Source organism: Eschrichtius robustus, chromosome 1 (assembly GCF_028021215.1).
Source record: "Eschrichtius robustus isolate mEscRob2 chromosome 1, mEscRob2.pri, whole genome shotgun sequence".
In the NCBI taxonomy this organism is placed as follows: domain Eukaryota; kingdom Metazoa; phylum Chordata; class Mammalia; order Artiodactyla; family Eschrichtiidae; genus Eschrichtius; species Eschrichtius robustus.
Window position 1 is genome coordinate 124,583,844 of NC_090824.1, and position 16,454 is coordinate 124,600,297.

The 16,454-nt window shown below is 43.2% G+C and overlaps 1 protein-coding gene across 1 annotated transcript in view; it reads left to right on the forward strand.

The window, feature by feature from the left end:
* The first annotated feature begins 603 nt into the window (after positions 1 to 603).
* The window catches only part of RAB8B (RAB8B, member RAS oncogene family), a 66,594-nt gene continuing 50,743 nt past the window's right edge, over positions 604 to 16,454 (forward strand). Inside the window, exon 1 of the mRNA XM_068553148.1 lies at positions 604 to 779. Coding sequence (XP_068409249.1) covers positions 656 to 779 — 124 coding nt within the window. The 5' untranslated portion in view covers positions 604 to 655. The remainder of the gene's footprint in view (positions 780 to 16,454) is intronic.

Genomic DNA, 16,454 nt, shown 5'->3' on the forward strand with positions numbered 1-16,454 from the left:
GAGTGGGGTTCAAGTGAGAACCGCAATCATTCTTTTCGAGCTCCGTAACTGACGGACTGCGGGAGGGGGCTCAGAAGTGGTTCTGGGCAGCAGCTGGAGGAGAAGCCAGATAAGGCACTCTGCAGATAATCCACAGCCTGCGCCAGGGCAGCGGGAAGGAAAGAAAGCATCTCAGCTGCGGGTCGCGGTGGAAGAGATGCGGGATCGGCTGGACACAGATTCCGAGGTCCTGGATTTGAAAGGCACCAGCACACAAAGAAACGACGAAGTTAAGTTCCGGTGGTAGGACACGCAGAGTTGGAAACCGACCCTCCCTGCCTACCTCGAGTGGAAACGCCTAATCCCCGATCACCCAGCCCAGAGCGGCTCTTCTTTTATCCTTTGGGGCCGCGGGGACAGGCCGCCCCGGGCACGCCCGAAGCTCCTCAAAGGAACTACAAGCCCCACCAAACACTGGGGCGCGGGCGGTGATGACGAAGCCTCTGCGGATTGGCCATGCGGGGCGGGGCGCGCAGGCCTTCTCCGAGGAAAGGGGCGGGGCGCGGGGCGGGGCGAGCGGCGGCGGCTCAGCGGGCACGCCCCCTCGCCCGCGGCCCCCTCCCCGCCTCTCTCCGCCGCTCCTCTCGCTCCGCGGTCAGAGGGCCGGAGCGAGAAGATGGCGAAGATGTATGATTATCTGTTCAAGCTGCTGCTGATCGGCGACTCGGGGGTGGGCAAGACCTGCCTCCTATTCCGCTTTTCCGAGGACGCCTTCAACACCACCTTCATCTCCACCATCGGTGAGGGAGGGGCCGCGGCCGGGGACGGGGAGTGAGAAATGGGGAGCGGGTGCGAGGGGGCCGGGAGAGAGCGGTGGGAGGGCTTGGGAGCCCCAGGGAAGGGACCCCGGGGACAGCAGGGCTGCGAGGACAGTGGGAGAGGGTGAAGGCATGAGGGAGGGGGGCCAGTGGGGACCTGAGGCTGGGGGGGCGGGCGGTTGAAAGGAGGAACTTGGGGGCAAAGGAAGGGGAGGAGGAACCAGAAGAACAAGGACTAGGGGTGTTGAGAGAAATGAGAGGGTTGGGGGTGTGACAGGGAGGGGTCTTAGAGGGACAGAGTGGGGGGGACACAGGAAATCTCATGGAGAGAGAGAAGGGAATAGTGGGTGTGAAATGGATTAAAAGACAGGAAAGAGGAAGGAAATGTGAAGGGGGAAATGAAGGGTTGGGGGAATGGGAATGGGAGGTCCGTGAAGTAAAGGACAGAGGACACAAGGGACAAGAGAGGTGAGAACCCGGGAATCCGGAAGGAGTTCGGAGGAATGAGTGATCAGGAGGTAAGGGATGAGGGGCACTGGCTACAAGAAGTCTGGTCATAGATATCATGGGAGGGGGCAGAAGAAAATTGCAGGTAGAAGATGAGTTCAGGGGGCCAGAGGATGGAATGAGGATACTTGGTGGAGAAAGTAAAGGAGAGCTGGCTGTGAAACAGAAAGGAAAAAGGGAAGCAGAATATACAGTAGAGAGGTTGAGCAGAGAAGAGAGAAGATGGGAAAGGGAGAGGAAATGGAAAGTAGGACTTTCTCCAGTAACTGGGAGCACTGGTTACCATTTTCTCTCTCTTTACTCCCTTTGGATCAAGTGCAGGAGAAAGAGCAAAAAGTGACTGATAATGAGATACTGTCTATGGAGCATTAAAATTGTTCTGTGAGTGTTAAGGGTGTTAAGAGGATGGGTGACTTTGGGAATGGTGTGGTCAGGAAAATGTGGTTCATTCCTTTACTATCTCCTGTGCCACAGCACTTCTCAATTTTTAAAGTTCTTAGCCTTGAAGGTTTAATAATTCTCAGCTGGGGAATTGATCTTACATTCTGCCTGCCTCCCTGTATATTTTCCTTTGGTTTTAATTATTACTTGCTAAACGAATCACAACATGCAATATACCCCTCAGTTACTTTCAATTGATTCTGATTTTTCTGGTCTTGGCTTGGAGCTGTCCTTCCTACTTTTGGAAGACTCTGGTCAGGTAACAAGATCTCTAACTTAACGTAAACCTGAAGAAGAGCAAATCAGAGCTGGTTTTAAGCTGCCTGTACAAGTGACCTTAACGTCATTTCCCTTGTTAAATAGCTGCGGTTAATTAAGTACCTTAAGAATCTTAGCTCTTGGTTGTCTGGATAATGTCATGGCTTCTCATAGCGGGTCACTTAAGCATCTTTCAAATGGTTCTTACAGCATATTTCGCCAAGAATTGCTGGGATTATTAGGGGGCTAGTGCTATGGTAATGAGTTATGTTTTAAGGATAATTTATCATTTATAAAAGAAGAATATTGGGGTATAGAGCACTCTTCAGCCAAGCACTAGGAAGGGCTATGTTTTGTTTGTTCTGGCATCTTTCATATGGATTGAGTGGTCTGAAACCTCCCGGGTGTTATGATGTCTGGGCTTAGGGAAGTTTGAGTTGCAAGTTCTTGGCAGTCATTCTTGAGTGGGACTTTTTCTCTTCGGAGGAAGCAGATTTTAAATGTCATGTCTCAAGTATATTCCTAAGAGATTTGATGGGAGCTGTTGCAGCAACCAAAAGGCGTTAATTTTTGATGCTGGTACTCATTTCTAAACCCCATAACCCTTTTTCATTGTTGAACGCACACTGCAGTCCAGATGGTAAAGGACGGTTTCTAACAAGTCGAGTGGGTCGCCTTTTGTCCGTTCTACGAGTGACCCTCCCAGAAGTATTCCCCTGCATCGAAAGTGACTGAATCTCACTGATGCTGTTTCCATTAAGCGCCTTAAATGACTTTTGCTTGTTTGTAATAGTTTTATTAGTTTCCTCTTTTTTGGTCTTAATTTTTGTCCGACCTTTTCTGTGAGGGTGCCTGCTTCCTTTTACAATAGTAGCTTTGAAAAGTTACCTTTCATTCTGAAGGAGTACAATCTTTCTTCCGTGGATTTTTAAATTTTTTTTTTTAATGATTGAAATTTGGTTTTGTGGAGGGTTGCAGTTATTAAGGCAGGAAAACAAGTGTCCTGAAAGAGCTTAGAACTGGAGGTAGACGTTAAATGGGGTGAATCTCATGTGTGATGCTGGCCTTTGTATTTTCCGTAGGGTGGATGTGGTAAAGAGAGGCTCTGAGCTGTGTCTTCAGTTGACATGGAGGAGGGGAAATCCCATGCCTCTTATTTAGCCCCAGAGCTCTGACAGGAAGTGGTGGCCCACTGCCTTCAAACAGCACAAAAACTGTACATACCTGCAACCTAATGCTTTGGAGTTGAAGTTAAGCTAGGAAAATAAGGTGAATGTTAATATCATTCTAGTGAAAAGTTCCACACACACTGATCACAAACATAGGCTTGGAGTGTCCACATCTCTGGCAGCAATATCTACCCCCCTCCAACCGTCACCCCTTTTTCCAGGTGATCTGAGGTTGCTGAGGGGAGAGTTGGTGGTCCATCTCCTCCCAGTCATAATTATTTCTTGAAGCACCTCAGTGTGGAAGTTTCCAGGGCTTTTCTGACTGCCACATCATTGCTGACAAAACTTGATAAGGTCTGCGTCCCAGGAATTGTCCATTCCTTAATGGGCATTTCTTAATACATGGGGTTTGTGTGTGTGTGTGTGTGTCCTGGGAGATATGTATGGATGCCTGTTTCTTCCCATGGAGATACATTTACAGTCTTAATTTTGCTTTGTTAAAATTTAAGTAGTTTTAAAAAAAGGACATCTGCCACCTCTAGACACTGTTTTGATAGGGGTTCTGCATTCATGAAAGGAAGGAGACAGTTAGTCATTTTGATTACAGAAACAGTTGTCTCACAGATGCTTTCTTCTTTGATGTATCTAAGGTTCTGGTATCTTCTCTGATGTCCCAGCTCCCCTCATTTCCTTTCTGCTCTTGGGGGTGGTAGAGGGTACAGTTTTTCAACTGACTTGTTGGGACTCTTTTCGTATATCAGTCAGATAATATTTAACTTTTGAGTAGGGATGTTTTATCCATTTGAAGTTGTAGGCCCAGTGTCTAGGACCAAGAACCAACTAGCGTTTCAGTTCAAACGTTTAAGAACTGAAAAAAAAATTTTTGATTGACTCCCCAAGCCCCTTACATGATCATTAATAACGATTAATTAAATGTATGTAAAATGTAGCATTAAGACAACTAGGAAACGGTAATACAGTAGCTCTGAATTATATTTCCTATGGGATGTGGGTACATTTTAATATTGACGCGAGGGTCGTATCGATGTCTTGGAATGGCCTGTACCGAACAAGGTGCTGGGAGAACAGAAAGAGAAAACCCAGCCCTGTCCTCTAACAGGACAGTCTAAGCTTCCTCCCTTAACTGTCTCTCCCCTGCCCTGCCCCCTTCTTCCTGTTAGGGTATTTCCTGAGTGGTTTTATTATTTAGTATAGTCATAGTTTGACAGCAGAGTCTTAGAAATTATCTACCTTATGCCCATGGCCCAGTGTTATAAGTAAGAAAACTGAGCTTAGGTTGATACTGTCAAGATAACACAGCTGGTTGTAGAAGAGCCTCTAGTGAAACCCCAGATTCAAGTCTGGATCACTTTTCACAGCTGAGCTGCTGCTATTTCTGATCAGTATGATCACCACCATAGATTCAAGTCACCATCTTTTCCAGGGAGGAATTCGCTTTTGCACATTTGCTTTTATGTGAGGAAAGTTAAGGTGTTCCCATTTGGATTAGCTGTATCACTTCAGGGAAAACAGTAAATGCCAATACAACTCAGAGTCCTATAGGAGTTTATATGGGCTAACTCAGCACGTTCTAACTGTCCTTTGCCCTTTCTATGTCTGTAGTTTCACTTTAGGAGATCAAAGTGTATCCTGCCATGAAAGTTCCTTCCATGTGCAAAATAACTAATGATGTCATATTAATGTGTGCTGATAATCATTGCAGCCTAGTGCCTAACATTTTTATTCCCCAACATTTTTTTCTTGGATTCACTTACTTTCGTTTAGGGGTTGGCAAACTATGGCCCACAGGCCAAATGTGGCCTGCGGCCTGCAGCCTGTTTTTGTGCAGTCCACAAGCGAAGAATGGTTTTTACATTTTTAAAGGGTTATTAAAAAGTAACACAAAACAAAGAATATGCAACAGACACCATATGGGTCCCACAAAGCTTAAAAATATTTACTAACTGTTCCTTTACAGAAAGAGTTTGCTGACCCCAGCTTAAAATTAAAAACTGTTTTTGGTTGGTAGCAATTCAAAGTTTTTATCAAGACTGATTGACTGAAAAACAAACTTTGTCATATTTACATTTTTATCCAAGATGATATCAACATTTGGCTGAGCATAATCCAGATATGTAGTGCAAGTCTATTTTAATTTTCATAGTTATTTTCCGTGGTTTCAACCTCTCAAACAAAAATATGTAAGGGACAGGCAACTTCAAATTGAACATTTTGTACATGAAGCCTTATTTTAATGTCACCGTCTTTTTTTTTTTTTTTCCTCTTGTGAGTGTCAGTACTTTATTTTGGCGTGAAGACGGGAAGCTGGAAAATACACTGTTATTTAAAATTTTCTTGGTTCCCCCTCACATTGTGGAAACCCCCTCCTCCCAGAGCTAATCTGTTCAAACTCAAATACTTAAAAATTACAGCAACAAAACAAAAGCACAGAAAAAAGAAAACCGGATGGAGAAGGTAGCCAGGCCAGTAGTGTCACTTGGTGTGGACGACTGAGGTGCTGAACAGGAGCTTCTGTTTGTTTTTTCTTTTCTTCCTCCTTTCTCTTCAGAGAGGGGATCTGAAGTAGCTGGCGTGTCCAGTTTCGTGAAGGCTGCTTCAATAGCTTGGCTGAAGGAATTCTGGAAACTGGGCACAGGAACACCGTCTGCGTTATCACTCTCCCCATCGGTGTCCACAGGGGCAGGAGGACCTGAGCTCTTTTCATCTTTCTTTGGAGCAGTTTTGGGCCACACATCTGCTTTTGCTTTCCCACTTCTCAGCATCTGGGCAAAGGAAGGGAAGGGAGAGTCTTCCTCCAGACTCCCAACGCAGAATGAAGAACTGCCCTGACTGGCGGTGGGTGACAGAGGGGTCAGCAGAAAGTCTGCTTGGAAACCTGGACTTCTGCTAAGAGGAGAAAGGGAGAGAGCCCCATGGCCCTTTCTTTCAAAGCTGTCGATAGACTTCCCATCTAGGTGATAGCTTTGAAAAGAACACTGTTTCAGGATTTTAATGCTTGATCATAAAGGGTTAAACTCATCTCCTCAGTTAGTGTTCTAGCGAATGCAAAAAGCCATTCAACAAATCAAGGATGGGAGTGGGAAACTGAGTCTTGGAGACAGACCTGGATGTGTCTTAAGAATAAGCGTACTTTCACAAAGAGCTTCACCAGCTGTTCCGCATGGCAGCAAACCAGGGAGGAGGTTCTCTTGGCAACAGCACCAAGATTGTTTGGATCCTCTAAGAAAAGCTGGAGGGAGATAGGTTTGGATATTGTCTTTGAAGACAAGGAAAAATTTAACAGTTGATATTTTAGTGGAATCTGATAACTGAATCTAGAAGGAACCATGGAACCAGAAGTGGGAGACCAGGGAGCTGCCGGCATGGCCTGAGGCTGGCGGTAGGTCAGATCTGCCTGCCTGCACACAGGACCATTCTGGAGACCAGCTCTCTGGTGTGTGTTAGAATGAGTACGTGGGAAAATTCTGCAGGAAAGAGTTTTCATAGCAGGATGAGAAGAGGGTGGGAGTGGGGAATGGGGAAGTAGCTGTTAGATGGTGAGTAATATCGTGGAACATAACATAATATTGATCTTCTGAAATTTAAGTAGCCGATGTAGCGGCTTGGTTCATGTTTGCTGTTAGGGAGATTGCGTGGTCAATTAAGAGCAGTAGGTCTGGGGTCAGATCAGGGTTCATGTCCTGACATCTGCCGTTCCTACATTTCTGGCCTTTAGTGAGTCAGTCGTCCTTCTAGGGCCTTAGTTCCTTTATCTGTACTAGAGTATACTAATACTCTACCAACTTTTCAGGGTTGATGTGAGTTCCCTAGGGCAGGAATCAAATCTTATTCACCTTTTAAGTCTCCAAGGCCTCTATTAAATGACTAATCAATTGGATGAATGAATTGTGAAAGCACTATATGAGCTATAAAGCATTGCTTAAATTTTAGTTATTATCTGTCATAATATTCTAGATAATTAGATGATGTCTGAGGCAAGATTAATAGTGCTTAATTGGAATTCTTAATACAAGAATGGTATTTCCCCCACTATAAAATGCTGTCTTTCTATAATCAGTTTTAAAGGGATATTTTAGACTCTGAAAGATATTTCACTTGTCTTTCAGTCTCCATAATAAGCTGTTTAACACCCTGCTTCCAACCCCCCACTAACATAAATACCAAATAGAAAATGAGTGAAATCACTGGGTTTGCTTTAGAAGAGCCATTTCAGCTTTGTCTTTGCCCATTAGCTTCAAACAATGCAACAGATGCCTATTAACAGTTTCATGCCCGGTTTTAATTAGCAGATGGAGCTATGTTTGTGTCTGTGTTCTGCCCAGCACTGTTTGAGTGACAGGGTAGTGAGTGGTTTGGAATTGGGCTGGGCGTTTGGGTTGAATAAAGCCAAATTCTATTTTTAAAAAGATGGATATAAACATTTATTATATAGAACCGCTTGTGTATCTCAGTGGAACAGCATAGTGTCTAGAGTAAAACTAATGTTTGCAGTTATGTTTTCTGCTCTTATTATCCTTTAGAAATTACATAATATGGAAAAATACCTTTTTATGGCTTAAATGATGGTTTTTGGGTAGTCTTGAAACTGTCATGCAGTGACTCTCTCTGAAGATCTGTTTCAGTATTTTGGTATAGTGGGTTGAGGACTATGCAAAGCTGGGACGAAATGGGCTTCAGCATGAATGTCGATGCTGATGGGTTGGTAGCTGCCTCCCAGCATGCTGTGTTGTATAGAGTTCTGAGGTCCTGTCTGAGCTCAGCAAGACCGAGGGCTGTGATAGATTCCTGATGTGGGCCATGGGCAATGGATGGAGAGAGTGGATGGCAACATCCTACACATTTGCTATCTATTTTCTTTTTCTTTTCTTTATTTATTTTCTTTTTTTTTTTTTTGGCTGTGTCGGTCTTAGTCGCGGCACACGGGATCTTCGTTGAGGCATGCGGGATCTTTCATGAGGCATGCAGGATCTTTTGTTGCAGCGCTCTGGCTTCTCTCTAGTTGTGGTGCACGGGCTTAGTTGCCCCGCAACATGTGGGATCTTAGTTCCCTGACCAGGGATCGAACCCGTGTCCCCTGTGTTGGAAGGCAGATTTTTTACCACTGGACCACCAGGGAAGTCCCTGCTATCTATTTTCTAAAGTGAATATGTAGTGTCTGCTGTGCAGTGTGTCATGGTTAAATTTCAGTATTAAAACATTATCTGTCAATGACTATTGCATATATATATATATATATATATATATTTCTTTTTTAAAATAAATTTATTTATTTTTGGTTGCATTGGGTCTTTGTTGTGGTGCGCGGGCTTCTCGTTGCGGAGCACTGGCTCTAGGCATGCGGGCTTCAGTAGTTGTGGCACACGGGCTCAGTAGTTGTGGCTCGTGGGCTCTAGAGCATGGGCTGTAGAGCAGAGGCTCAGTAGTTGTGGTGCATGGGCTTAGTTGCTCTGCGGCATGTGGGATCTTCCCGGACCAGTGTCCCCTGCACTGGCAGGTGTATTCTTAACCACTGAGCCACCAGGGAAGTCCCTATTGGATACATTGTGTCTGGAGATGTGTCCTTTTCCTGTGTTCAGTTTTGACTTTTGGGATTTTCCTTATTTTGCGTTGAATTATTAAGAACCTTAAAGGAAGTAGGTGCCTGATTGTCCTTAGAGGAAGAAATGTCTGCACTGCTTTTTTTTTAAAAAGTTACTTAGTTACTTAGGACTTCCTTAGGGAAGCCACATAAAGTGATGGAAACAACTTGGAAACAGTTCTTGCAGCAGCCCTGTTTCTTGACTGTGACAAAGTATTTTCTTGCTGTCTTGCCTGTAGCATCCAGCATCAGTTTAATTAGGCACTTTGGTATTTACCTGTTGCTGAAACTTTGGACGTTTTCTACGGAGCTCTCATCTTCCTCAGCCCAGAATTTTAATTCTTGGCTCCCAGGAGAGAGTGGGAAAGCTCTGCATGTCCTCATGTTCATTAGATTAGGCTTGCTGTCACTAAGACAGGCTGGGTGACAGTGCTGCTTGCAGTCCCATGACGGCATTGCAGGGTTTCAAAGTGCTTAGCAGAAGGTCGGTTAGGTATGGAATCCCACCTCATCGTGATAAAAACCAACCACAGAGTCGTTAAGCAGTATGTCGTGTTTCACAGCTTCCTGCTGGCAAAGTTGGGACTGGCGTGACTTACCCACATCATGTCGTAATTTTGCATATTTGAGGGAAGAACTTGGCAGTAATTCTTTTAATAATTCATAGATATTTTCCTGATGTATAAAGTAGAAGGGCAGTCTCTAAAATGTATGATCAACTTTTGACCTGAAATATAGGGTGATCTACTTAAAAGTTGAATTATAAGAGTTAATTTCTTATGACCCTATGCAATATTTGTTTAGCTGGAATAGGTATCGCAAAATAGTTTAATCTCATGCAAATCTCATACACGAAATCCATTACGAAAAAAAAAGAAAGTTTGCATTGTGAGATGTCAGTGACTAACCCTACTGTAATTTGTGGCTTATGAATTTGGATGGGATAGCTGTTTATGTTTTTCAACAAGGAATTTTTTTATTTTTTCTTTTCTTAAGGTCTCTGAATAAAATCTTGAGATGGCATGGAAAACAATTCTTTATTGAGAGTTAACTATTCCATTTTTGGAATGATTCAGACCACTTTCTCATTTCACTCTCCATTAACACCTCACCCCTATCAGGGTTTGGGGAGAGGGGATTGGATTGGGAAGAGAAGAATGAAAACAGCATTCCACCCTTCTCCTGTATCAGTTTCTTTGACTACTTTTCAGTCTCTTTTGCTTTTGTTAACAGTTGGAATAAACTGTTGGGTGAGGAGTTAGAAACTTCTGCCTAAGATATGGTGACTTTTGACTGCATTGCTTTCTTACATTGTTTAAAACTAAATAATAAAAAATCGTCATAACCATGTCTCAGTCATAACCAGCAATGAACAGATTAGGATGTTGTCCATAAACAAAATAATTTGAGTGAGTGCATTTCCTATTTTGTCTACTTACTATTGTTTTGAAAATTTCCAGTCTTATAGAAGCATGAAAAATTAACGAAACAAGCAAAATAATTTCTTTCACATCCACAAAATTCCATAACAATTACATTTAAAAACATGTATATATAAATATCATCAGAGGTGTGTCTCTGTCTTGGCCCTTCAGCCTTCAGCTTCAATAAACACCATTGTATTTTATTTTCTGTTGGAATCTCATTATATGATTTACCACATTTTTTTGGTCAGGTCGTCTCCTTGTTATTGCAAAATAAAGTATATAGTACTCTGAAAAACAATTGTTGCATGTTTCCAATCAGTGATGGCACAAGTCCTTCCTAAGGACATTAGACCAGGCCTGTTTTCTCATTGTGAAAGGCAAGTTCAGGCTTCGATGGTCTGGCCATCGATGGTCTCTTCTGGCTGCAGCATTCTGTGAGTCTATGAAATCAAGTAGTGTCTGTAAAGAAAAAAAGGGTTTGTCCTTTTTCAGTTAATGATTGTGGGGAGGTTTCTTTTTGCAGGTAGACACTAGGGTTTTGATGGCATGAAGACAGAAGGAAGAAGAAGTAGCATTATTAGTTAATCCAAGCTGAGCCTGGGTTGATCTTGTAACTTGATTAAACTTTTTATAGTACCAAAGAGACTGCTTAATGTTTTTGAATCCTGTCCTTAAAAATGTCTTGGTTTAAACAATAAAGCTAAATGTCACCAGAAAAATAACTATAGTCAGCCCTTTGTATCCATGGGTTCCACATCCACAGATTCTACATCTGAGGATTGAACCAAACTTGGATTGAAAATACTCAGGAAAAAAAAACTCCAGGAAGTTCTTAAAAGCAAAACTTGCATTTGCCACGTGCCAGCATCTATTTACATAGCATTTACATTGTGTTAGGTATTGTAAGTAATACAGAGATGATTTAAAGTATATGGGAGGATGTGCATAGATTATATGCCAAATACTGTGCCATTTTATATAAGGGACTTGAGCATCTGCAGCTTTTGGTATGCATACTCTTTGGGGCTGGGGTGTCCTAGAACCAGTCCCCCAGAGGTACCCAGGGGTAACTGTACTTGAAAGCTGTAAAAATACTTCTTTGAGATGTATAAAGTATTTTCAGATTACCTCATTTTTGTCACATAAAACATGGCGAAGTAGGTGAAAAATAAGCAAACAATAGGAAGCCTTTTGCTTCTTAGGTATGCTGATGCTAAATTTCTGTTTGACAGTTGGGGGGCCTGAGACCCAGAGGCATGGAGATTGTTCAGGGTCACACAGAGCCTGGCCTTGAGCAGTAGTTTTCTGATTTCAAGTCTCTTTTCTCTTACAACTCCTCTACCTTCAGTTCTCTTGCTATGGAAAGACATTGATGGTATAGCATAAAACCTGGACATAGTAAGTATTTTGTGGGAGAAAAGTCAGAGATTGAACTAGGAGACATAGGGTGATTAGTCATTTGCTTTCGGGCAAGTCTTTTAGCTTCTCGTGGCCTTTGTTTTCTTTTGTCTTTTTTTTTTTTTTTGGCCTTTCTTTTCTTAGCAGTAAAAAGGAGAGGCTGGGGTTGGGAACTGTAGTGATTTGTTAGTAGGCTACTAGTGTCAGACACTAAGTCATTTTCACTAAATTCACTCATTCAGTGAACAATGTTCTTTAGTCCACGAAATATTGAGAGGAGAAAAGAGTAGTGAGTATCCAGGCAGTTTGAGCACAATGATGAAAAGGGCTTCAAAGGGATTAATGTAAGATGTTAGGAAAGCATAGAAGAGAGGTAGAGGAGGGCATCTAGGAGGGAATGACGTGGAGGTTAAAATCAGGCCCCCAGGACGGGTTAGTTGGGTAGAATGTGGAGTGTCAGGAGGGAGGGCTGTCCCCTGCAGGTGTGGGAGTCACAGCCCCTGGAGGAACTCCTCAAGTGACGGGCATGTGACAAGAGGTCAAGTTGAAGGGTAGTTAGAGGGCAGATTGTGAAGGGACTTTACACCTGTTCAGGAGTCTGGACTTTTATCCTGAGAGCAGTGGGGAGTTACTGGGGATTTTCCACACAGAGACCAGTTAGGAGATAAGCAGACTTCCTCGGCTGCCCCTTCGCTTCGCTTGGACCTTTACTGTTTACAGAGTACTTGCACTTACGTCCCTGTTTAAACTCCTCAGTAATCATGTCCATGGACAGAGATTGTCTTCATGTTCTAGGCAAGGAAGCTAAGGTTCTGAGAGGGGGATAGACTCTTGATCAATCAAGTAGGTAGGTGGAGGAGCCAAGACTTGAGTCTTGAACTTCATTTCAGTTCTGGACTATAGTCTGTCCACAACAACCTGTTCCTCTCAGAATGGGCCCTGAAGTTTTCCGTGGGACTCAGTGCCCTGGCACTTAGCCTGTCTTAGCGGTCACTTCCAGTGGTCTGTAAGAACTGTGTCAACTGACCAGCAAACCCTTGAGAAGTGTGTTGAGTGGAGGGATGAAATCAGCCTCTCCCTGGACAAGGCCCAGTAACAGCTACTACAAACATGCATCGTGTCGCCTGTTGGCCCTGGGACGTCAGTGAACTGTGGTTTCGGGTTGTCTCCTGTTCTCTAACCCAGTCCCTTAGGAAGCAATCAAATATATACACAGCAGAACGGGGGCAGGAGGAGACAGAGTTTAATTATGGATCCAGCTCTTTTGTGGAAAGGAAACTAATTATGTCAGAAATCTCAGCATTGCTTCTCCACATGGGGCCGATGGTTTGTTATGCTTGTACGTACGTTGTTGGCCTCAGATAGACTGTAGTGTGCTAGGAACAGCTGCTTTAATTGTGAGCTTCCTTCCTTTGACAAATTAAACTTCTCGTTAGCCTGTCCTTTCTTTTCTTCCAGGGTGAAGTTGTCTGTACTCTGGGTTTTGTTTGTAAAGCCTCGTTCGGCAGTTTTCCTCAGATTCACAGTGACATTGTAGACCAGACTGACACCTGATTTGTTTGCTAACCCTGAGTCTCCAGAATGCTGCTGTGAGCCAGAAAGCGGAAAGGTCCAAGCAGCAAAACTGGATATAACCAAGTCCATTTGCTAATGAACTTGCCTCACTGGGGAGCCCCTGGGTCCAAACTTAGCCTTTGCATTCTTGATTTATACAGTGGTCATTGGAGCAGGGCTGGGGGCCTCCTAGAGACAGGCCACCAGCATCCAAGAGGAAAAAGCGGCAGCGTGGCACCGTGGCAGTGGCATTCATCATGTGACTTCGGGCAAGCCAGTAGCGAGCCTCCCAGGCTTCCATTTTTCTTCATAAGCAAACAGGGAATGTTGTGCTAGATACACTCAAAAGTCCCTTCCAAAACTCCGATCCTAAGTGATAGCAGTGGACTCACCAACACAATGGGAAAAGTAGACGTAAGAACTGAAGATAACATTGTGTAGATAAAAGAACTTGGGCTTTTGAGACAGAAACTCTCAAATTCCAATCCTGATTCTGCTACTTCCTACTTGAGAGCCTTGGGCGAATTATTTAACCATTTTCCTTATTGATAAAGGAAGGGTACTGACTCTCTTGCAGGAATTTTGTTATGTTTTATTTCGAGACTGAAATGCATTGTTGTGTGCATAATGTCTTTGGCACATGGGAGATACACAAAAAGGTGTGTGTGTGTGTGTGTGTGACTGTGTGTGGGTGAACTCAGTCTTGGTTCCCTGAGGGTGGGTTCGCTATGAGAACCTTGGTGATCCATGGGGTTTCATTGTTCTAACACTTGCTTTTAATGATAAGAGCTAACATTTACCTAGTGTTTACTATATATCAGGTACAGTTCTAGGCATTTTACATGAATTAACATTTTTCATGGATTGACCCATTTAATTCTCACAACAACCTCTCAGGTACATTCTGTTATTATTTCCACTTTTTCCAGATGAGGTAATTGATGCACAGAGTGGTTGAATAACATCTTAGTGTCACACAGCTGGTAAGTGGTGGAACCAGCCCCGATCTGAATCCAGGCAGTCTGGTTCCAGAGTCTATGTTTTTAACCACTATGCCTTTCTGCCCCAACAGTGACTCAGAAATGTTAAAAAAGAAACAAAAAAAAGATTAGCTATCTTTAAGGAGGTGATGTGGCGCAAGGTGCACTGTGGGCGCTGCTCCTTACCAGCTGGGTGACATCATCACATCCTGTAAACCTCCTTGGTCCCTGTCCCTTCTTCTGCAGAGAATTGGCGTGAGGCAGTTTAATGAAGTCCTGTAGGGAAGCATTTAGCATAGGGCCTCGCACGCAGCCAGGGTCAGTAGGTGGTGAGGGTTTGGTTTTTCTCCAGGTAACTTGAGAAACACCTGCTAGCACAAGTTCCATAAAAAATATGAACGGGGACATTTTGGTTGCTTAATGGGGTGTGCTTTAGTTTTCTAGAAAATTAATCCTTAAAGTTTAGGACTACATGCGTTTTACTAAGCTAGAGTGAGAAGTATTTCTTTAAACCCATTTCCAAAGTGAAGGTGATTGTCCTTGGCCTCAGCTGGTGTAAGGAGATGTCCAACACAGCCCTTGACCTTGGGTGCAGGATGTCGGTATGATATAAGCAGCAAGTTCTTCAGAACCTTTTAGCTGCTGCAAACTCTCAGGCATCTTGAATTCCTCCTTCTGGTGAAAACAAAAACAAAAACAAAATCAGTGTCGAATGCCCTGTCTAGAAAGGACAAATGTTTCAATTTAAATATTCCAGCTCAATGTCCTCTGTTAGGGCCCTGAATTTTAAGTGCAGTGAGTTTCTGAGTGAGGTCACCTGAATTTTAATGAGTTTGTTTGCATACATGAATTTGAACAATACATTAAATCTTGAAACATCGTAGCTGATTTTAATGGAGTAAATTACCCTACTTGAAAGTTAGTTAATAGGCTTTTCTTTACCTAATAATCAGGATGATGATACTTTCATCTCAAAAAAGTCATTAATCATATTTTTGCAATATTGATACATGCTATTAATTTCTTTTTAATCATTAAAGTGTCTCATCAAGAGAATTAGGGAAATAAATGTGTCAGTGTGAGTGTAAAGCATGATCTTCCCCCCTTTTAACCCTTTTCCCCCCTGTGATATTTAGTACATACTGAATGGTTAAATGTACATGGTAGGAATAAAGCCAGAACTGGGTTTGGTTTTGTACAGTGCTTGCTTGGACCAGGAAGGTGAAGTGAGATGCTCTTTACTAGCATAAAAATGTTTTTAAACATTAAAAAAAAATTACACCCCCACACACACAAGGATGGTACAAGAGGTGACAGGGAACAAGTCATGAAGGGGTAAGGAGGATAGCTTTTATTGTGACTGTAGTTGAAAATACATATGTAGCGTTATGTGCAGGGAAGTGACACATTTAATTTATAATTTGAAAAGCTGCGGTGAAGAGAGTTCATCTTGGGGTTTAATGGCACTGAAAAACCATGCCATGGAACTTTCTGGTCCAGTCCATTCCCTAAAATCATGTTGCATCCAGAAAAGTATTTGTTAAAAATGTTCAGATAGCCAGTCTTACCTCCTAATGAAGCATAGAGATTGTGAGGGTTGGTTCAGTTAGTGTTCTGAGCACTCAAATGTGCCAAAATGTTGGAATGAGCGGAAGCTTTCAGGACATCCCATCTGATGGTGACCTTCTGGAGGACAGGAACCATGGCTTGCCTCTTCAGAGCTCATTTGTCTGATGTTCAGGCATGCAGTATCTGTGGAATAAATGAACTAACACCATATATTTCCTTCTGAGGAATGGATTTGGGCTCCTGTAATAGTGAGAATCTCATCCATTAGCACATACATAAGCTTCAAAGGATGTGTAATTATCACCTGTTACTGCTTATGGTCTTTTTCTAGATGTGAGAATGATAAAATCAACCTGTTTCTCTTTTACCCAGAGTATTTGCCTGTAGTAATAAATGCCTGCTGACTTCACTTATGCCCATGTGTAAATGCACAGTTTTTGGCGCCTGGAAGGCCCTCCGTAAATGCTTGTAGCGTGAATGTACAGTTGGTGGCCAATGGCACTTTCCAGCTGTTCATGTCTCACTCAAATCACAGCAAATGTCTCCCCCTTTCCCCTGTTTTCCAGCAAAGACCCCATGACCCCATAACAAGAGCTTCCTCAACGTCCTTTCTTGCCATTATAATTTCTGCGTATTTTCATCTTCCCGTTGTTTCCTTTCCCCTTCTCTCCAAGGAGCCGGTGCTGACCTGTTGGTTGATGTTCTTGATGTAATACCCTCCTGCTCCTGGGGCCGGGCCCCGGCAGTCCTCCTCC